The 23,138-nt window shown below is 43.4% G+C and overlaps 2 protein-coding genes across 3 annotated transcripts in view; both read right to left on the bottom strand.

Annotated features, from left to right (window-relative positions):
• Nucleotides 1-6,449, bottom strand: part of TAPT1 (transmembrane anterior posterior transformation 1) — an 81,813-nt gene extending 75,364 nt beyond the window's left edge. Inside the window, exon 1 of one of the 2 annotated variants that reach the window (XM_032224456.1) lies at nucleotides 6,056-6,449. In XM_032224456.1, the coding sequence (XP_032080347.1) occupies nucleotides 6,056-6,434 (379 nt within the window). In that variant the 5' untranslated portion in view covers nucleotides 6,435-6,449. The remainder of the gene's footprint in view (nucleotides 1-6,055) is intronic. The other variant, XM_032224455.1, reaches the window with a different exon arrangement.
• A 4,530-nt stretch (nucleotides 6,450-10,979) lies between these two features.
• LDB2 (LIM domain binding 2) overlaps nucleotides 10,980-23,138 on the bottom strand; it is a 124,374-nt gene continuing 112,215 nt past the window's right edge. The window contains exons 6-8 of the mRNA XM_032223545.1: nucleotides 17,197-17,320; nucleotides 14,306-14,457; nucleotides 10,980-12,622 (exon numbers count right to left, since the gene is read on the bottom strand). Of these exons, the coding sequence (XP_032079436.1) occupies nucleotides 12,392-12,622; nucleotides 14,306-14,457; nucleotides 17,197-17,320 (507 nt within the window). The 3' untranslated portion in view covers nucleotides 10,980-12,391. The remainder of the gene's footprint in view (nucleotides 12,623-14,305; nucleotides 14,458-17,196; nucleotides 17,321-23,138) is intronic.

Genomic DNA, 23,138 nt, shown 5'->3' with positions numbered 1-23,138 from the left:
TATAGGTAGGGGAAGAGAAATACAGTAGATAGGTAGGGAGGGAGAGAGTAGTTAGGTAGGTAGGTAGATAAAGGGATACAGAGAGAAAGAGGAAAAAAATAGAGAGAAATAAAGTAGGTAGGTAGGGAGAGTGTAGGTAGGTAGATAGAGGGATAGAGAGAAATAGAGAGAGAAATACAGTAAATAGGTAGGGAGAGAGAGTAGTTAGGTAGGTAGATAAAGGGATAGAGAGAGAGGGGGGGAAAAATAGAGAGAGAAATACAGTAGGTAGGTAGGGAGAATGTAGGTAGGTAGGGAGAGGGATAGAGAGAAATAGAGAGAGAGAAATACAGTAGATAGGTAGGGAGAGAAAGTAGTTAGGTAGGTAGGTAGATAAAGGGATAGAGAGAGAGAGAGAGGAAAAAAATAGAGAGAGAAATACAGTAGGTAGGTAGGGAGAGTGTAGGTAGGTAGGTAGAGGGATAGAGAGAAATAGAGAGAGAGAAATACAGTAGATAGGTAGGGATACAGAGAGAGTAGTTAGGTAGGTAGATAGGTAAGTAGGTAGATAAAGGGATAGAGAGAGAAATAGAGCGAGAAATACAGTAGGTAGGTAGGGAGAGAGAGTGTGTGTGTAGGTAGGTAGGTAGATGGATAAAGAGAGAGAAACAGAGATAGAGAGAAATACAGTAGCTACGTAGGTGTTTCTGCTGGCACTGCAGCCCTTGAAGAGCATTCGGAGACTTCAGCTTGTCCAGAATGCAGCTGCGCAAGCAATTGTGGGTGCACCCTGGTACACCCACGTCACACCTATCCTCCGCGAGCTGCACTGGCTGCCTATTGATCTTCGGATACGCTTCAAGGTGCTAGTCGTCACTTATAAAGCCCTTCATGGTATTGGACCTGGGTACTTGAGAGACGGCCTGCTGCCAATTACCTCCAACAGACCTATTAGATCCCACAGATTAGGCCTCCTCCGAACTCCATCTACTGGCCAATGCCGATTGGCTACCACCCGGAGGAGGGCCTTTTCTGTGGCTGCTCCGGCCCTCTGGAAAGAGCTCCCCGTGGAGATTCGGACCCTCACCACCCTTCAGGCTTTCCGCAAAGCCCTTAAAACCTGATTGTTCCGACAGGCCTGGGGCTGACGAGTTCCCCGCCCCCGCTCGAATTGTGTGGTGGTTGAGTGTTTTTAAATTATTGTAGTTGTTTGTCCGTTGTTTTTTTTCCTCCTGTTTGTATTCCCCCCCCCCATTACTTGGTTTGTGAGCCGCCCTGAGTCCCTCTGGGAATAGGGAGGCATAGAAATGCAATAAATCAAATCAAATCAAATCAATGTAATTCTCATCAATCAGTTAAAGAACTTTCCAAAAGGAAAAAAAAAGTTTTTGCACTCTGCAAACCTCCCAAAAATGGCCCGTTTTTCACAAAAATGTCCCCGTGTTTTTTTTCCAAAAAAAGGCATGAATAGCCTTGGGGGGGAGATTGCAGAATGCTCCGGGGGGGGGGGCGAGAACGAGCAAAAAAACGGCCTGTTTTTTGTAAAAACAGGCCCGTTTTTTGTCAAAAAATTGCATGCATAGCCTTATGGAGGCTTATAGAATGCTGCTGGGGCTGAGGGAGCAAAAAACAACCCATTTTTTGCTCATGTCTGCCCTCTCCAGCCCCCACGAGCTCTCTGAAAACCTCCATAAGAGTATTCACGGCCATTTTGGTGAAGGGGCGAGGCTTCAGGAGGCAAAAAATGCTGTATTCGATGTATAAGACGCACCCAGATTTTCAGCCTTTTTTTTTTAGAAAAAGGGTGCGTCTTATACTCCGAAAAATACGGTAAGTATATAAGATTATCTTTATTGTCCCTTTTTTTCTGTGAACACACTAGATAAATAGATAGATGAGATAAGATACATAGATAGACTGACAGACAGATACCGTGTTTCCTTGAAAATAAGATCCAGTCTTCTTTTCTTTTTGGCCCCAAAATAAGCACCAGGTCTTATTTTCAGAGGATGCATTACCTGTTTACCTGAGGACCACCACAGCCACACCTCCCATGCACTGACACCTGCAGCCACTTGTAACCGCTCGCAGCCAGATGTCATGTGACTCATCATGCTGGTGCTGTCACTCATAGAATGCCAAATGATTTGTCATACTAGTGCCGCTTGGCTTGTCACGTCAATGCTGCTGCTCGCAGGGGGCTGTGTGGCGTGTTATGCCATTGTGCACACAAGTGGCAGCACTAGTGTGATGAGCCTTGCAGCAGCACCGACACCACATAGCATCTGGCCACAAGCAGTTGCAGAAGAAGTTGGGCAGCAGCGTGACCAGGGTCGGAGCATGGGAGGCCTGGTTGTGGCTGTCCTAAGTTAAGTGGTTAACTTAACCCCCCCACCGCTTGGTTTTTACACCTGCGTCTCGCTCCACCTTGTACAACCAGATGGTGGGTGGGGATTAACTAGGGCTTCTTTTGGGGGTAGAGCTTATATTATATATTAGGTATAGGCATAAAAATTGGGGTAAGGTTTGTTTTCAGGGTAGGTTTTATTTTTGGGAAAACACAGTAGATATAAACACATACTTGCACATATGTATACATATAAATATACATAAGCACACACAATATCTCTCTCTCTCTCTCTCTCTCTCTCTCTCTTTCTCTATCTCTCTGTGTGTGTCCATTTATAATACAGGACAGAAAAAGGGTTTTAAAAGTTAACAAGGTTGATACCATATGGTACAATGCTATTACAAAATCTAGTTGTTCTGTTTTGGATACCATGAAGCCTTCTCCCAGAAGGAAAAAAAAAAACCAGTCATAAAGAAGATGTATAGTGTCTCAAACAATACTGCACACCCTGGCCAGACATCGCTTTTAAAAAGTTATTTATATGCTATGTCCTGGGTAGAAGAAAGTGAACTTCCAATAATCTTTTCTGCTGTCCTCACCACTTTCTGCACAACCTTCCTGTCCAAACAGTAATACTTCTAAACCACAATAATACAACACAACAGGATGCTTTCAATGATCTCTCTGTAGAAAGTGGGAAAGATGAGGGAAGGAAGATGTGCTCTTCTCATGCGACATAGAAAATGTAGCTGCTGCACCTGTTTCACCAGTCTCACTGTTGAGTGTCCAAGCTAACCTGCTTGTCAGCTGCATATCCAGAAATTTGATACTACTAACCACCTCCACAGTTGAATAGTTAATACAGAGGTGTATGGCTATGTCTGCCTTTTCTGAAATTTATCTCTTTCGTTTTCCCTACATTTAAAATCAGGCTGTTTTTATTACACCAGTTCATCAAACCTTCCACCTCAAGGGTGTCAAACTCAAGGCCACGGGCCAGATTTGGATCGCAATGAGGCCAAATCCGCCCAACATGGTCATCCTGGAAACTGTAAGGGTCCACCCAGTCCCTGTCATCCCAACAGGCATGGGCGCATTCAGGCCCAGTTCTCAGTCACTGCATGCAGAGCAACTAGCCTGTGGGACTATGGTAAAAAAATAGTTCAGACCTTCCAATCTCACGAAATATTTTTTCCCGTGAGAAGTTGGAAGATCTGAACTATTTTTTTTACCATAGTCCCACAGACTACTTTAGTTGCTCTGCATGCGCGGCAGTGAAAGGAGCTGGAAAGTTTAGTGAAGGGATGTGGCTACCCTGCATGGCGCAATGTATGTGTGAGGGTTTGGCCTGGCTGAAGGGCCCTCAGGTAAGCCTGGGCGGGGCAGGTCTTCACCCACTGCCTTGCTTCATTCTTCACTTCTTCTCCTTGCTTGCCACTGTAACCTGGCAGGAGGCTGACCAATGTACTGATGGCGATGGCCACAAAGGCGGGGGGGGGGCTGTAGTACGAAGCAAGGCAGAGTGGTGCAGAGCTTCCTCTCACCTTGCTTCATACTCCACCACCAGTGGCTCCTGTTCCCCGCACCGCTGCTAGCAGCTTGGGTCTCCCTCCCTCTCTCTCTCTCTCACACACATGGATTGCTCTCTCTCTCTCTCCCTCTCTCCCCCATTTGCATGCAAGCATGCTCTGTAGGACAACGAGGTCTCATTAAATAGTTAAATGTAAAGTAGTTGAGGGGGAAGGGAGGAGCAGGAGGTCAGCAAACAATTTTTACACCAAGAATGAAAGTTTCTGAGTCCCTGACTCTGAAAAAGAGGATGGGTGCCTGAATCTGTGCAATGTTATAGCACCCAAGAGAAGCATCCATTCTTGGCATGAAAAGCATTCTCCAGCCAACTCTCCTCTCCCTTCCTCAAAGCAACCTGTGCTCAAGAACATATTAGTCCCAACTCGTACATACTGGGGCTTATCAGTGAGAAATTCAAAAATCTAGTTACACAAAGGGTTAGTGTAGCCTAAAAGACCCAGTTTATCTTTTAAATGTTAAGGAATGATCATATGAAATGCCAAAGTAAAGTCAACAAACAACATTCACATAAATATTTCTTTCCTCTAAGTGTGCCACGCTCAGATGGAGAATAGAGGAAATAACATCCTTTGTGGAATGATTTGGATGGTAAGCAAACTGAATTGAGTCAAACACTGGAGGGAGGCTGGATACTTTAAAGTCAATCAGCCTTTCAAAACATTTCATAATGATAGACGTATGTGCAATCAGACGATAATCATTAACATAAATTAAAATTATTCTTCAGCAATGAATGTAGAGCAAAAGTTCCAACAAGGAAGTCCTGGCTGACATTTTCACACAAACAAAAAAGTAAGACATTTGGGAGTTGATTGCTTGGAAGGACACCACACTAGATTTTCTATCTACAAAAACAGCATTTACGGGTTGACCACTCAGAGGAAAAACCTGTTCCAGAAAATCCCACAGCATTCAATCTTCTTTTTAACACTGTAGGTGAAATGAGGCTGTTGGGAACAGCCTTTGTCTACCTTTCTCAACTATGAAATTTGGCAGGAAGGAGGACAAGTCAGATAAACATTATGAGTCCACATCATTTTGCCCCCACTATTGATGAGTCAATTCTCTTTTCAGAATCTTTACATTTTACCTGGCCTCAGAAGACCCTGAAAACATCAAGCTAATATTGCAGCTGGATAATAAGGGCCCTCCCTGCCAAAGAAAAAAGCAAGGGAAAAAGACCTTAACCACAAAAGGGCACCTTTCTCCAACGTATCCCTTACACTCCTGTTTTGTTTTTTGCCACAGTAAATTAACATAGCTCTCCTACACTCTCCAAAAGACAAAAATAGTGGATCCAACATCTACTAGGCTGTACTTTAGTAGCAAAGATTACTTACGATAACATTTCAAATGCACATCCAATTAAGTGGCTAGACATAAAATACTTAAGCTATCCCCTAGCAAGAAAGCAGTCTTGCGCACTCAAGTCCAATGCCAAGAATATATTTCATAGCATTAGATGATTCTTTACCACTTGTTCCTGGGCAAAAGTAAAGCTAATTTTATATTGATATGCCCTTATCCAAGTTTCACATATAAAGCAGAAACCTATCCCGGAAAACAGATTAAGACCGAGATCTGAGCCTCCTTTTTCAAACTTGGATGCCTAAAATAGATTCCCCAAAATAACTTGGTGAGGTCTTTCATGAGCCAGAGAGAGGCAATGTGAACATGGTGAGGGCCAAATTCAGGCACCCTGAGACTCCAGCATACTCGTTATGGAGAAAGCATACAGGTCAGAAATCCTCTTTTGGACATCAAGGGGAAAGAGGTATCTTTGTCGGTCTTGGCATTCCTAATCCACCCTACCTCGGTGTAAAACTTAAGGACCATAGCTTGCTAAAACGAAACCACTTTTGGAAGATGCGGGTGGAGGAAGAAAGCCCTTTATGGAATGTTGCGACCCAACAGAACAGAGGTTGGGGTGCAAATGGGGCTTTCTCCGCTCTTTCTTCTCCCCAATTTTTCTGCATACCCCCCACCCCGTTTCCCACGGGGAAGAACCCAAGAAGCGCTCTGCACACATTAAGGGTTTTCTCCTCATTTTCTGCACTCCCCTCCCAAGCTTTTCACAGGAATGAAATTCCAAAGAGGCACTCTGCACATGTCTAGGGGTCCGCGACGGAATCTCACCCGAGGGCGCGCGGCGCTGCTGTTGCTTGCGGTATCGGTCGCTCTCGTAGAAGCCCAGCGTTTCAGTATGGGGTGGAGATTGCCCATCGCCGCCGCTGGCGAAACTGCTCTGTCGCGTCTGCCCGTCTTCCTCTGGCAGCAGTAGTGGCAAGGGTTCCGGCGGGGAGCCCCGGTGGGGTCCGGCCCCGCCACCGCCATTCCCGCCACCCGGAGCCGCCTCGGCCAGCCCCGCCATCTTCGCGCGCGCGACGGCGGCGGCCCCCGGCAGTGGAGGGAAGCAGCCGCCACCCCAGAGGACGTCATCTCCGCGCGACACAGAGCGCACCAGCCGGGTCCATTTCTCCCGCGCGCGTGAGCAACGAACTCCCTGCGCCGCCATCTTGGCTGTGTTGGCCAGCCGACTGTTGCCCTGGTGACGGCCCGCCACTCGGGAGGTGGGGCCAGAAGTCCTAGGCAGCGTTCCCTGGACGCAGGAAAGAAGAGGAGGGTTTGAGGAGCGGGGTTCTGCTCGGGGGTTTTCAGCCTCGGCAACCTTAAAACCAGTGGATCGCAACTCCCAGAATTTTCCTGCAACCTGACAGGGAAATCTTGGAAGTTGAAATCTAGTCGTCTTAAATTTGATGATACTAAGAAACGCTGCATTAACCCAGTCCTTTGGGTTTTATCCAGCAGTTGTGTAATGAAACGGCTCCAGCGCCTTTGCCCAGTTGTTCCACGGCCCCTCAGGATGTGCCTACACTTCTTCTCGTGCAGAGGTAGTAGTGGCAGCGGGAGGTTTCGCCCACCCGCCTGGACGCTTCTGTGCAGGCGTCACGTCTCAGCGCGAGCGAACTGGTAATAAAAAAAAATTGGAAACCCTCCACTGTTCTTGTGCCATATCCGTCATCGGATGTTGGCGATCATGTTGGCAGTCCTATTTTTGTCAACAGTCAGATGAAAAAGTGCTGCTGAGTTTTGTCCCCCAGTTAAAATCTTTTATTCCTATATTGCATTCTGAAGTCTGGAATGCAGTTTCAATGCCTAAATCCACAGGCACTTTAAGAGGTGTGTCTTTATTGTAGCCTACAGAATTGGGCAGGCACAAAACACTTTGGCATCTAGAAATTGAAACGGCAGGACGGAGCTGGGAAAATAAAATGGCCCTCATTGAGATACCCTTGTACAAATCCATGGATTGGCTGTCTTTTGAAGACAGACCATCCCTGGGTTCAATATGTGGCTCAGGGCTAAACTTTGGAGTTGACTCCCTGAATTTGGTAGTTTGCTTGCAGATGGTTCATTATTCAACATTTTCAGTGATGGTGAATGTGCGCTCCCTGCCTTTATGTTTTTGAACGTCCTTCGATTAGAATCATTTTTGACTTGAACCACCAAGGAGGAAAATACTCTTCACACTCAGTGATGGGATTCAAATATTTTTACTACTGGTTCCTGAAAGATAGTCTAGACAAGAAGCACTATCTATTTTATTCTGCTTTATTAATTGTGACAGAATGTCCTCCCCCTCCTTGTCAGCTCTCCAGCCCAAGAAATTAAGGATGGTGCCTTCTGAGATGTTTGCCATATCCCCATTCTTTCTGCAGGCTCAGCTGCAGCTTAATGAATTATTGCCCTGCCTATGGCCCTTCCCCGTCTTCCAAGATCATTCCGTCCCTGTCCTACTGTCCCCATTTATCTGTACTCATTTCTCTTATTAATGTCCATGTTTATACTTATACCTATTATCTTGTACATGTTTGACAAACTAAATAAAATTAAAAAAATAAAATAAAATTACTGGCGGGCTGGAGAAAGTGGAAAATAGGTTAGCCCCTGTATTTGGAAGGTTTTAATGTTGCCATGGGGAGAAAGGGCTTGGATCAGTGATGCGATTCAAGTAATTTAACAACTGGTTCTCCCTAATGACTGGCTGAGTAGGCGTGGCTGGGGGGGGTCATGTGACTGAGTGGGCATGGCCAGCTCACTCATGGCAAGATTGGGCGGTGCAGGCAGGCCAAAGCGGTGGTGGCGATGGCTGGAGCCTTCGTGCAGGAGCGAAGCGCCCCATTGCACAGCAACAGCATTTGCCTTCACCACAGTACATTTGTGCTCAAGCAGCACTTAACTCCCATTGCTTCGGGCTCAGAACTGCAAGCTGCGTCCGTCACTGCATGAGAGAAGCGGACGGGTCTGATTTTCCGGCACCTCATCTCTTGCTGGGTCTCACTGCCTGACAGTCAGTGGTTTTTTAAAAGATTTTTGAAGCAGGAAATGGCAAGCGACTACTTCCGGCCTTTGTTGGTGCAACTTGGCATGTCTCGGTCGCTTGGGGAGATGCATGACCTGCTCTCCACCCCGAGACACTGACCTGCTACATTCGCCATGGTCACCTCATGGTGTCAGCCCTGGAGCCATCTTTAATTGGAGTCTTCAGGGCTGCCACAAAATCGTGGTACCCACAACAGTGTCTCAAGGGGACATAGAAGCCATCATAGACACTGGCTGTACCAGGTGCCTGATTAGCCTCCCTACCATCCAGAAACTAAGGCTGAACACAAAATACCTACGGCATCCCATGCACTTCAAGCAAGTCAATGGGACAGTAATAGGTGGAGCCCTGGCACTTTAGTCACTGAGCTCATGAAACTGGAAATTGGGACACCACTGGGAACTTACATGCTTTGTGGAAGCTCAGAAGATGACAGAGTCACTGATCCTAGACCTCGCTTGGCTGGACAAATAGGGTCCAGTCATCATATGGGAAGATTGCTACTGAAGACTAAAAATTGGCATCACCCCACTGCCTCCACCCACTTAGGCTGAAGCTCAACCACTTCAGTCCCCAAGCAACCTTGGTCAGGGGGAGGGGGCCACAGCTGCTGCAGATAGCCTGCCTGGCATCCCCCAGCTGCCCAAATAATACAGGGACCTGGCAGACACATTCAGCAAACATAAATGTAACTTCCTCTCCCTCCACCACCTCACCACTTGTGCAATAGAATTTGTGCCAGGAGCTAAGCTGCCAAAACCCAAAATGTATTCCATGACCCCTAAAAGAGATGAGCGAATTAAGAAAGTACATCAACACCAATTTGATGAGGAGCTTCATCCAACCTGCCAAATCAAAAATGCTGTTCAAAGAAAAGAAGGATGGGGGTGTGAGGCTCTGTATGGACTTCCGTGGAATTAACACTATGTCGGTGGAGAACACCTACACTCTCCCCCCCACCCCATGAAAGACAAGCTAAATCACCCAGCAAAAGACAAAAGTATTCAAGCTAGACTTATGGGAAGCTTATTACCAGGTGTGGATTAAGGAGGGACGTGAATGGAAGACCGCCTTTATTAGGTAGTTTCCAGTGTAAGTCATGCCGTTTGGGCTTCAGGGAGCCCCTGTCGTACTCATGCAGCTAATCAATAAGTGATGCATGAGCACCTGTACAAAGGTGTCCTAGTTTAGCTGGATGACATTCTCATATTCAGCGAGACACTCAAAGAACACATTAAACTAGTGTGGCAGGTTCTGAAAAAACTAGCCACGAAGCTCTATGCAAAGCTGTCCAAATGCAAGTTTCATAAGATTTCCCTAGACTACCTGGGCTATCGAGTGTCAAATGACGGAGTTGAGATGGACCCAGGAAAAGAAGAAGTACTTGATTGGCAAACTCCACGCAACTGGAAGCAACTCCAAAGCTTCCTGGGATTTGCAAACTTACACACAGTTCATTCCAGCTTTGCTGAAGTAGGTCTACCCCTGACAGAACTGCTGAAAACATGAGGGGCTGCTAGGAAACTGACCCCTGCTGTCCCTGGGAGGAAATTGCCATGGACTTTACAGTCAAACTCTGAGAAAGTGGAGGAAACACAGTCATTTGGCTGTGATTGACCTATTCTCAAAGCAAGCCCGCTTCACTGCCTGCTCAGGATTCCCCTCTGCCAGGAAATTGGCCAGGATGTTTTAAAGCAAATATACCAGCTACACAGAGTGCCCCGCATGACAGAGGAGTTCAGTTCACTGATAAGTTCTGGAGGGAGTTCGTGAAGTTCATCGGATCAACCCAGGGGCTTAGTTCCATCTTTCCATCCAAGCACTAACGGAGCCTGCAGGATGTGTGAATGCCATGATGGAGCAGTACCTGAGACACACACCCACACACACCCACACACGCACAAATTATTTACAATTATTTACAAATTACATTAATTTTGAATACCCTCCCTTCCCTCCGACCCACATACCTTTTCCAGCTGTTTCACAATCATAGAGGATTTCAACTCTGTTCTTGCCTGCCATCATGAAAATGTAAAAATATAAAAGGAAAAAGGTAAGAGCTGCTGAGGTCAGGCTGGGTTAGCTGCTGCCAGAGTCCCCAATGGATGACTCTGCTTAACTGTTTAAAAAAGCCTCTTAAAAAAAGGCCCTCTACAGGAGGAGGCAAGAGAACCATGTGCCTCATCTACATAAGGAATTTTTTGGCTTTTAACCCTTGCTTAACTCTGCTCGAGTGATCATAAAGTCAGACTAAATGAGGCACGTGGTTCTCCCGCCTCCTCTTGTAGAGGGCACTTTTTTAGAGGCTTTTTTAAACAGTTAAGCACTAAGCAGAGTCATCCACTGTCACTCTGGCAGCAGCTACCTCAGCCTTCTCCTTTTACATTTTTTTCTTTTCATGATGACAGTAGTGAGGCTCTGCCTCCCCTGCCTCCCCTGACTGCATGTCGCTGCTGTTTATTCTGTTAGAAAGGAAATATATAAACAACACATTTGTTAACACAGTTTATTGGCACACGTATTGGCAAAGCATACATAAAATACAATGGTATCACATCAACTCACTGTATTTTTACATGATGAATTAAAAATATTATGTAAATGAAAAAAATACTTTTTTATAAAGTTTCACATAAATATATTTGATCAAAAATTAATTACTTTGAAGGGCTTTACAAAACGTATTATACAAGAAATAATGCATGAAGAGAATCAAATAAACAATATGCAATAAAACCCAAATTGGTTTTTGTTCAAATTGTTCACAAAATTTATGGATTACATGGCTTTCAAAATTCAGATCAACAGCAATTTTACAAAGCATAAACTTTCATAGGGTACAGCTACCCTCCCACATAAAAATATTTGTCATGTGTTTGATGAAACAAAATGGCATTTATAATTGTTTCAGTGCTTTTCACAAGGGGACGAAAAATTTTGGATTTAGAATCTGTTACATTATTTGCCTGAAAGCAATGAAGAATAGAAAAGGGAGAGAAGGAAAGACGGCAAAAGGTCAACTTGTGTCAGGAAAGAGAAAATTATGAAGATGTTGAGAAAGAGGGCTTTTGACAAATCCCAACTTCAGTAGAATGAAACATATGTAACTTTGATCTGACAATTATTCCTAGCCAGACACATAGCTAGATATGAATGGTCACACCCCTTCCAAGAAGTTTTTCCAATCTTTGGAACTGGAGTTTTCAAGTAACATTTCGGCTCTGCTATGGATCAGAGCCACAAAAAAGATATTGGGGTATTGTTATGATTTTATTGCAATTGCTTAGAATCTTATCATTTGAAATCTCAAGGCTGAATTTTGTAACCAGTAACATTAGAATGATTGGATCTTTAATAAAGTCCACATTATCATGGCTGAATCATTGGTGTCCTGGAAAGCTTGGTTTCCTTCTTTGAGAAAATATTTTAACTTCAAACATTACAGTAGCATTCTCCATCATGTGGCATCAGATCTTCTGGTCCTCAGTTGCTGATTCAGTTGCAGACTATGTAGACTAAATGCTAAAGCTTTGCTACTGGTTTTTTTTTTAAATAATAACAATAAGCTGTTTTTGGAGCCTGATTAAAAAAAAATTCTCTCCTGCCTCTCGCCTTCTCAAATGGATAGCCATAAAAATCAATGGCACAGAAAGAAAATAAGGGCTGTTTCCAAATTCTGCTCTTTCCATTTATATTGCAGAACAAGAAAAGCCAGGATATCCTCTTTCATGGTTAAAAAAAAAAGTCATTCGATCCTGAGCACTGACAGAAGATATGGCCTTTATAGAATAAAAGGAGATTATCCTGGGGAAAAATCCTCCATCAAAATCTAAAAATCGTCATGAGGTGCTACTTACATATTTAGTTTCACTGAGGTCAGTGCCAAACTCTTGCAAGTACAAGCATTTCTGAGATCATCTCCTGGGTGCTTATAAATTGTTTTTCTAGTTCACAAAAGCTGTACATTTAGAAATAGTTTCCACATCTGTTGAAAATCTAGAGGTTTTTGTTCTGCTTACCTATGGAATGCTGTGAGATGGGGGTTAGTTGCTGATACCAGTCGAGCAGGGGGTAAGTATGGAGTTCTACTGGGAAGCCTGGGGTGTGGGGTTCTCAGACTTGGTCTCCTGGTTGGTAGACATTTTACTGTTCCAAGGACTGTTATTTCCTAGGGCAGGGGAATTGTTGAAGTCTTCATCATCATCCAGGCCATTGGCTGCATCATATTGCGTGTTTTCCAGTCTAGTGATCAACCGCTCATCTTCATCACCAAATTCTCCGCCCATCAGAGTGGGTTCCCCAACGACCATCACATCCTGGAAAGGGATCCATGATTTGTTAGCTGTTATAAAGTGGAGCAAGCTAAATAAAGTATCTCAATTCCTATGAGAGGATTATCCAGAATCCTTCTAAACATTTCCCCATATTATCATTGCTAGACCTCAAAGGAGTATATCAAACCTGTTGGCATTCTGTTTGTATATGCTAACTTGGAATCTAATTTTCAAAAATCCCAAACTGTTGACTGAAAGGGTTGAAACAGTTGTAAAAAGGTAACACAACACTGTATAGAATCAACACATTATTAACAATTTGCATTCGTATTTTGGGGGTTTTCAGGTAGCAAAAGCAAGTAGTATCACCACAGGAATAATTTTAGTAATCTCAAAGACAGAATCTAGTGAAATCTGTTCTAACAAGATGCTTGGAAGCTTTTCTCCTGATTAAATCAGGGGTGGTCAAAAAAAGTCAAGGTGCTGGCTGTGACTACATGACTGAAGACTTGTTCATAGGCTCATCTTGACTTTTCTGACCATCCTCCCCATATAACCCCGCCTGACATCTTTACATCCTAACTTATTTCTCCCTTCTTTGCTACAACCCTTTAAAAAGCTGCCTTTAATGCACAGCGGTGGGGGGAAAAAGAATGAATTCAGGATTTCACGTTCTTATTCTTTGCTTTATTTGGATGGTTGGTCCAAGATGCTAAGTCCTTAAAAGACCCTTTTCCTGAGGTCTTATTATAGTAAGGTGTTCTAAGCCAGGAGATCACAAGGATTGTCTGGCTGTTTTTGTGGAAGAATTCTCTGAATTTGTATTGTTGCCTGGGGGACTCTTGAGTGTAGGATTTCTTCATAGGACTCAACATGGCAAATGTACTAATCCCTCCATAAATTGTGAAAGCTCTCCTCTTTGGAATGTAGCTGTGGTGCTCCAAAGCAGACAGTGGGACATATTCTGGAACAGTGCCCTCTGAGTACATATCACAGGAACCCCAAAAACCTTTAGTATGCAACTCTCTATTGAGTATATAATCTATCTCTGAATTTGTAAATAACTAGTTTCATATTTACTCTTTGACAATGTAATTGTGATGTGCTTTTAAATATTTTTTCCACTATGCTAAATAACTAAAACTCCAAGCACAATTGCTTGTTGGTGCTTCGTGACTCATCCTAAGCCAGCAAGAAGTATAAAAGGATAGCAATCTTTCTTGACCTCATGGCTAATTATGCGGAAACCTCTTAAATGCAATAGCCATAAAGGTCATGGGCATTTATGAGACGGCAAGTGACCTCATGTGCAGCACAATCGCAGCATGCAAATGGCCTCAGTCACATCATTAGCCCATAGAAGTCGTGTCATGCATGGTACCGATGTTTATGACTGCACTGCTAGTCAAGAGTGCTTGCCTGCCCTGCCCATTGTTTTTTACGAATTGGATTCAATTTCTAAAGGTGTGCAGCAAGGCATGGGAGCATTGCTGAGCTCTATGGAGGGCAGGTAAAAGTGCCCCTTGAACCCAGCCCTTCCCCACTGGCCAATGCTAAGAAGGTAACTTCTGAAACCCTGCTTGGTGCTTGAATAAATTGCCAGCAGTCGCTTGGGGATCCAATATGGGAAGGAGTTGCTTAATGATTTGTAGCAGTTTTTGCTCTTTTAGGGATCCAGGCCTACAGGTGGTCTTAGGTGAGGCTTAAAAGGAAAAGGGGACTTACAGGTACCTGACTGGCAAGGCTCAGGTTCACTGCTGCAGCTTTCTTCTTGCTATTGGTGCTGTTGATGTTATTCCCGGCACTGCTATTGGAGGTGCTACCGGTGGAATTTTTTCTTTTTCTCCTTTTGGTGGTTGGCTGTCTTGCAGGCTCTACTGTGGGAGAGAAAAGGCTGAGATGCAGCACAAAGGCATATGCAGAGAGTCGAAGGAACCTGGCTACCATGCATGAGTCTGTGCCCTCTCAAATTCATTAAATGGGGCAGGCACAACGTTGAAAATAGGGCTAACTCTTGGGAAAGTTAACCTGTCAAAAAGCATAGATAAATTAAGAAGTAGGAAAAAGAAGGAAAAGTTGTTTATAGTTTGGCATCCATGATACAAAAAAAATGCTCTGCTATATGCTATTCTGTACTTCTGTATAGATTGTGTTGTATTATAATAGTGTTTCCCAACTTTAGCAACTTTAAGATATGTGGATTTCAACCCAGAATTCCCTAGTCAACCATGCTGACTGGGAATTCTTGGAGTTGAAATCCACATAACCTTGCCAAGGTTGAAAAATACTGTATCGTAGTAATAGTGTTTTATAGTCTTTGCACAAAGTTGCTTGCCACACTCAGCTGAGCAAAAAGTGGAGACAAATTGCTTGGGCATTATCAAGAAACTAGATTATCTTGGCTTAGAGTCAGAATAAAAACCTAAGATTTACATCCATTCACTTTGCCCTCTAAAAGACAATAGAAGCATTATCTTGCGTGGGGTGCAATTAGACGTCTATTTATGCAAAGATCTCTTCTCTTCTGGACAAATCCTGAGTGGGAGGGTCAGAAAAGTACACTGAATCAAAAATATTTTCTACCAGAAAGACTTCATATTCAGTGTACATAGAATCATAGGGTTGGAAAGCATCTTGGAAGTCTTCCAGCCCAACCCCTTACCCAAGGCAGAAGTCCTACCATCTTGGACAAATGGTTGTCCAATCTTTTCTTGAAAACTGCCAGCAATGGAGCACCTACACAGCTGGAAACATTTCCTAGATTCTGCTAGGCAAAATAACCAATGATAATTTTAGGAGATATGCTTTAGGTCATGCTTTTTTAGCTCTAGACAATCTTTCATATTCATATCCCTATCTGTGCCATTTCATTTCCCCCCTTCTCTTTCTGTTCCCCACCCTGTTTTATTTTCCTCTATGGCTACATAGATGAAATTTATTACAGTCAAAGACCAGTACAATTAAAAATGCTCAAAAGAGTATCTGGTAAAAGTTCTAGAATGGAATAATAGTAAATAAAATCTCTGTTGAAATCATAATTTGACAGCTTATCTATTGTTGTATATAAACAAGAGCATGGCCTGAGCTATGTAACCACATTCCTGAAATTGTGAAGCCCTATAGTTATTAGGTACTAAAATACAACAAGGTGATAATATGTGTTAAGGGTATCTCCATTGGGAAAGTAGTGCAGCGGAATGTACAGCTAGAGAGAAAGAATGTTGCTAGTAGAAACACACAAATAGAGTTTCAGACACTGCTAGTAAAAACAAGTAGCTTTACTACTGATAATTGCTTCATAAGCAGTGATAGTAGATAGTAGACATTAGTCCAAACACAATTCAAAGAACAAACAATAGCTTACAGTAGCAGTTCACATTCCAGTCATCAAGTCATCAAGCATAGGACAAGCAGAGAGAGAGAGTGAGCTCTCCTGACTCCTTCTTATTGTAAAGTTAATTACAGTTGTTAAGTACATCCACTTATTTAAAGCTACAACAACCATTTGTTGTTGTATATAGATATATATTCCCTACCCAACACTAGGAGTACACTCCCAACATTTGGAGTGTTAATTGTATAAAATGGTTATAATGGATTATTCATCAGGCTTTGACAAATCTTTAATGCTGCTGCAGCTACATTTAGTCATTTGTTACTAAATCGTGCTGGACCATTCATAAAGGAGCATGTCAATCTATAAGGAGGGAGGGAAATTGCTTTCATCATTTCGATGAAGGGCATCAAAGAACAAGACACTTAAAAACATTTGTATGTAAACATGGAAATATGTGCATATTTAAAGAAAGTCATGGCACCCTTCTGAAACCAGGACAACCTCAGAAACGTCATGAAAGAGGGATCTGCTTGCAGGAGCAGAGCACAAAACAGTTGCCTTTCTATCTCCTCCTCTGTTCTGGACATGCCAAACATCAGGCGACAGCTGCTGGGCTGAGAAGGAATTTATTCTCTTCTGGGTGGATGGGTGGGCAATATAAAGATCAAGGAATGGTGCCACACAGTAAATGAAAGGTTAAAAGGCCCACCTGGACCCTTTCTCACCCTTCTTCTCATGACAAGACTAGTATTGCCTAAGTTTGACTTCAGGCACAATCTAAAAGTGTCAGCCTCAACCATTTTTATCCCAGATGTTCTTGACTCTGCATACTGCAAAACATCTTGGGAATGTCACCTGCACACTTTAGGAATTGTGCATTTTGGGCAACCTCTACAATGGCTGGCATGCTAATTTCAAGAGCAGTTGGGTTTCCATACCTCTTTTTAAGGGTGTGGGATTACATCTGTACATGATCCAGAAGATCTGCATGCAACTAAGAAGATGAGTAGTTCCATATGCTAGGCAGAACATATTCTTTGTCATTATTACAGTATATAATGCATACCATTTGTACAATGACGATCATCATGTGTGTGAGGTCATGTACTCTCTTTCTCCATACCCCTCTCATAGAAATGCTCACATCTAGCAATCCAATAATTCTATTGAAACAATGATTTAGAGAGAATATCTGCAAAATAGTCACAAGACTTTCAATGGTATTCCATGTTCTTAAATTCTTACCCACTTAGAATCAGAGACCAGAGAGAATTCCTACCTGGAGGTGCCACCATCCTCTGCCATTTTTGAAACAAACATGTTTTCAAGCAGTCCCGAGGACTTAAATTATATGTTTTATGTCTTGACATTAGTTCTTGCATTGGCTCCAATATAACACACAACTGCAAAGAAGGAACAGAAAAAAAACATTTCTGGACATTTTAAGATTCAACCATTTCTTTCGTTGCTCTCCAACTTCTTATTTTCCTGCTAAGAAGAGAATTATGAACATAAATAGTGATTAATAGGAAGTTTTCCAGTTTTAGGGTTTCAAAGATGGATTGCAGGTTCATTATTTTGTTGCAAATAAATATGAAGTGAGCAGTGTAACTTTTTTGTTGTTTGGATTTTAATCAGATCAGAAAATTCCCACTTCTACTGCCAGGGGCAGGTTTACAAAGGCTCTCTCCAATGTATGGTTGCCTTCACTATTACTGTTTCCCAACTAACCAAATGTTCCCTTCTTTCATTGCCCCCATCCTCCCCACCGCAGTTAACCCAGTGCACAGGAGGCGAGCACACAGAGTCTTGCAGAGTTGCAGCTCATTGGCGCTTTGGCCGCTAATAACAGCCAGCTGGGTGTCAGCCCAGGGTGTCCAATAAGCTGTGCTCAGCCCCACCTGCACTGCATTTGTGCACTTCGGGGCCCTGTAGCCAGGCCACCTCTTGCCCTGCCACCTGCGTTGCCTCACTGCAGTGGCAACACTGGCAACAGCAGCCCTGTCCAGCAGAAGCCCCGCCATCCATTTGCTCTCCTCCAGCCTGGGAAACCCATGAGCCCGGAGGGGAAGGGGGCTGGGAGTGGGCTGGGCTGCAGGGTCCTGGTACCCTAGAAGCTTGAGGACTGGGCAGCCACAGCAGTTTCTCTGGGAAGAGGGGAAGGGGAAGGAAGGAGGAGGAGAAAAAGGCGTTGGTCGGATACAACAGTCATCAGGAGCCTCTACTGGAATATCTGACAGCGCTATCTCCAATTACTTTAAAGTTCCAAGGAAAGAATTACAAAGTACCAGAGTACCCAGATTTTAATTGTGAGAACACAAAGTGTCCCCAAGATATTCAGGGGCTTCCCCAAGAAGGAGTGATATGGTTTTCTAATGGGCTATTACAGAGAAGAGGATAACAATCTACCATATTTTTGTGGAGTACAAGATGCACCTTTTCCCCCCTCAAAAATGAGGGAGAAAATTTGGGTGAATCTTATACACTGAATACAGCATTTTTGGCCACCTGAAACACTGCCCCGCGCATCCTGTTTTTCACAAAAGGTTTGGGAGGCCTGCAAAATGCTCCTGTGGGCTGGCGAGGGCAAAAACAAGCGAAAAATGGGGTCCGTTTTTCATGAAAATGGGCCTGTTTTTTGCAAAAATGAGTCGTGCAGAGGGAATGGGAGGTGTATAAAGTACTCCTTGGGTCTGGGGAGGGCAAAAATGAGTGAAAATGGGCTGGTTTTTCACAAAAATGGGGCTATTTTTGCCCTCCCAAGCCCCAGGAGCATTCTGCAGCCCTCCCAAAATCTCTGCATGCCCTGTTTTTGTGAAAAATTGGCCCATTTTTGCACAAAAGAGGCCAATTTTTTGCCTCCCAAACCTCCCATGCGTTACGTTTTTGCCCTCCCTGTCCCCCCAGGAGCACATTGCAGGCCTCTCAAACTCTCTGCATGCTCCTTTTTCACAAAAAACAGGGTGTGCAGAGGGTTTGGGAGACCTGCAGAGTGCTCCTGGCAGCTGTGGAGGGCAAAAACATTTTTTAAATTTACCTCTTCAAAATCTTGGTGCGTCTTATACTTTGGTGCGTCTTATAGTCTGAAAAATATGGTATTCTCCAAAGCATCTAAGGGCAGGGCAAGAAGATGAAAACTAATCAAGGAGAGAATCAATCTAGAACTAAAGAGAAATTGCCTGTCAGTGAGAACAATTAATCAGTGGAATGACTTGCCTCCAGGAGTGAGGAATCCAATGCTGGAGGTTTTTAAGAAGAGAATGGACAATGTCTGGCATGGTAATTTGCATCCTTTTAGAGAGTCATTGAAGCATTTGGAGGTTTATCTGTGTCCTTAGGGTTACCTGAGAAGTGCTTCTGTCAGAGCTGAAGAAGCTTCTTAGATAAGAAGTAAAACGTCTTCAAAAGAAGTGCCACTTGAAAAAGCACCTTTAGGACAAACATGATTGAGAATCTCTACAGACGTTTAGCTATACAATTTGGGATAAACACCCTTTTAATAGTGTGGGAGTAGCAATGGATTTCCAGAGGAAACATTGCCGACCACAGGAACCAGGAGCACTACTCAGGTAATCCTGAGGACACAGATAAACCTCCAAGTGCTTCAACGACCCTCTAAAAGGATGCAAATTACCAACTGTCTGCAATGAATATAAATCCTTCCGTTTCCCACTATCCTGTCAGAGCTGGAGAAGCTTCTTGGATGGGAAGCAAAATGTCTTCAAAAGAAAAAACAAAGTCCAGTTGCCTCCTAAAAAAGGTTTCCTTGCTATGCAAGTCAATCAGCAACAAATTGGTCCAGTCATTGAGATCATCCAGGAAGAAAAGTATTTAGCCCCCCAAATTTCTTGGGGGAGTTTCCCCCTTTTCTTGCCTCTATTCGTACCCACAGGACTGGGCCTTGCCAGCAGCAAGACCAAGCAACAAGAAAGAGAGACTTCCTCTGCTTTAGCACCAATCTGCATGGGCCATTACCCAGGAAAATGCTGGGGGAGTCAGAGGGCCCTGGATGCTGGATGTACAGATACCTTCTTCTTTTACTACAGCTTTTTTCCTGGCACAACTGTCTCTTTTTGTTGAGTAAGTCTGGCTTACTTTCTGAGATGGGTCAAGAATTGGGAGAAGAGAAGAGAATTAAACCTAGAGTAATTTAAGCACAGGTTGTGTACATCGCAGTTTGCTCTCCTATGGAAACTTTATTTCGATTAATATGGATAGAAAATGCAAATGAAATGAATGAAACCCTGAGATGGAAAGGATTAAGGACCTTGAAGGTGAACCAGAGGTGGGTTCCTACCAGTTCAGACCTATTCGGTAGAACCGGTTCATCAAATCTACCGAACCGGTTAGAAAAGGTTCCACCAGTGGACCTGGAAAGCAGGCCACACCTACGGAAGAGGTTCCAAATTTTTTTGAAACCCACCACTGGCAAGGATCTTGTAACTTGACAGCTTTAAGACTTGCATGCTTCAATGCCAGAGTTTCTGAATAGCTACTTGGACCGACCCTAAGTACTAATTCATAATTTCATATCCGGTCAAATGGGCGACAAGCCACTCCCATTAGGTCACATGGGTGGCAAGCCACTCCCACAAAGGAGGCAACACCCACAGAGTAGGTTCCAACAATTTTTGAAACCCACCACTGCGGTGAACCTATGGCACGCATTCCAGAGTGGCATGCAGAGCCCTCTGTGGGCACGTGCGCCATCACCTGCTACTCATGGTTTCTAGCATGCACATGCATGCTGGCCAGCTGATCTTCACATATGCTGGAGTGCTGGAAATCCAACCACTTGCTGGCCAGTGCGCATGTGCATGCTGGAAACCAGAAGACCACATGTGCATGCCAGCTAGCTGGTCTTTGAGTTTCTGGGGCTCAGGTATGCACACACCCACATGTGCACATACGCACATGTGCATTCCGGTTTGGGCACTTGGTGCCAAAAAGATTTGCCATCACCGATTTAGGAGATCAAGATTGACAGATAATTTTTTTTCACAACACATGCAACAAGTTAAGCTTTTAACTTGAAGCTTAATATGAAAAGTTAAGCTTATCATCATATAGAAATTCAGGTTTCCCAAAATAAATCCTATCCGATTGTGTTTCATCTCTATCACGTCCAATTTGCTTTCTTGTATTTTTTTTCCCTCTTCTTTTTCTCCAACCCTGTTTCTATGATTAAGCAATTCCTTTAATCCTCCTGTTTCTATTATTTTTATCTATTTCATTCTAATGAAAACAAATTTACCAAGAATAATTTTCTTTGGATTGAATTAACTCCACGATCTTCACCATCCTGCGGTTTAAAATATTTTGACTCAGGCTGTCTTTCTTGAAGTCCCTTAGCTTCAGAGCAATAAATAACCCTTTCATACATGCAATCTTGGACTGCAGTTTTGTGAAATCACTATCTATGAAGTGGGGGGAGGAGATAAAGTTTCTTCAAGATGAACTTGATTACAAGTAACTATCTAGACATATCCATGTTGTTTCTCTTGGTAACAGGACAAAAGTAGATTCCTTTCACCAGCATCTTTTTTCCAACTTCTCAGTTTAAACTAGAGTTTTGAGCATTCCTGGTTGCCTAGGTATGCTTGATCTACTTTCTGAGATCAGCTAATATGTTACACGTGTACATATTTGTTACACAGGGAGGACGCTGTAAGGATTTGCCTCTCCTATCCCCTCAAAAAAGCAGAACCCTTGAGAGATCAGTTAGTGTCGCAGTTGGAACAGTCTGTAAATAGCGGAGCTTCGTTGAGCTCCATGAAAACCAGCTGGTATCTGCTTGCCGAGAGACCCTGCAGGGTCAAAGCCACCCGGGAGGTGTGGTGAAAAAAGGAGAGGTGCTTCATTGATCACGAGGAAACCTTAATTTCCTCATTAGATCCAAAGAAAACTCGATGGCCATTTTGGCAAGTTTGACAAGCTGTGACAACTGGGACAATAAGATTATGTGCAGGAGCAGTTCATGGACAGAGCATTGAAACTGGGTGAGATAACTTCCAATTTTTATTTTAGAGATTTAACCCAAATAAAAGAATTACAAAAAATAATCTCCAAATGTTAAGAAAGCAGCGATTGGATACATGGAGAAAGATCAAAAGCGAAAGAAATGTCTAATAGAAGCTTTAAAATATAGAACACCTGGAGAAGAGAATAACAACTTGAAAAGTGATTATTGAGAGAAACTGCTTTTCCTATTTTTACTTTTAATCCCCCTTGATCTGTTGACAGTCAGCTGTTCGATGTTTGCACGTTATTTAATGTTGGAATTTGGAGCAGGGTAGCCATCTACTGGAGGGAGAATATCACTGCAGCATGGGAAATTAATGGGAATTATTAAATATAAACAGAGGAAAGGATGGAAAGTAAATAACACCTGGAAGGCCACTTGACCTTGATTCCATTTCAGGAGATAAAGATCTCACTTCAGTAAGTTCTTTAAGACAAACAGGATTGCAAATAACTAAAACTCTCTTGAAACTGTTCCCTGGATGGTGGATTTGAAAGATTTGATGAAATTTGGTGGGCCGATTTGGATTTGGGTTACTAATGCTACTTGACAGAATATCCTACAAGGTGAAGGTGAAAGAAGAAAAAAGAAAAGAAGAAAAGCTAAATAAGACTTTAAAACTTGCACAATTGAGAAGGTGCAAACTGGAAAATTATAAAAAATATAAAATATCAATTTATAGCTTTTAAGGACCATAAATGTAGGGGACTTGGCAGTATAATTTTGGGACTGACTAAATCTTATTAATAACTGGCTTTTTGGGAGTTTTTAGATGGCTTTTTAGTTTTTAGTTTAAGGATGACTGCTGTAGTTGTACCAATTTTGGATGCGTTCCGGCACCCCCTGGATGCCACACGCCTTACGGAGGCCCAAGAAGAACATGTAAAACTGGTGCAGTAAGTTCTGAAAAAAACTTCTTGCTGCCAAACTCTACGCGAGGCTATCAAAGTGTTAATTCCACAAAACCTCCCTGGATTACTTTGGATATCGGATCTCCAATGAGGGGATAGAGATGGATCCAGGGAAAGTGAAAGCTGTGCTCAACTGGCAACCCCCACGTACCCGCAAGCCAGGGGTGGGTTTCTCGCCCCGTTTCAACCAGTTCGGTTGGAATGGGGCCGGCGGCATCCTCGTGCACGCGCGCAGCGCACGCATGCGTACTAGCATCTGTGCGATGCTCCAGCTGCTCCTGGAGGATC

The sequence above is a fragment of the Thamnophis elegans genome, chromosome 9, assembly GCF_009769535.1.
Source record: "Thamnophis elegans isolate rThaEle1 chromosome 9, rThaEle1.pri, whole genome shotgun sequence".
Classification (NCBI taxonomy): Eukaryota; Metazoa; Chordata; class Lepidosauria; order Squamata; family Colubridae; genus Thamnophis; species Thamnophis elegans.
This window is presented reverse-complemented; position numbering and strand designations above follow the sequence as displayed.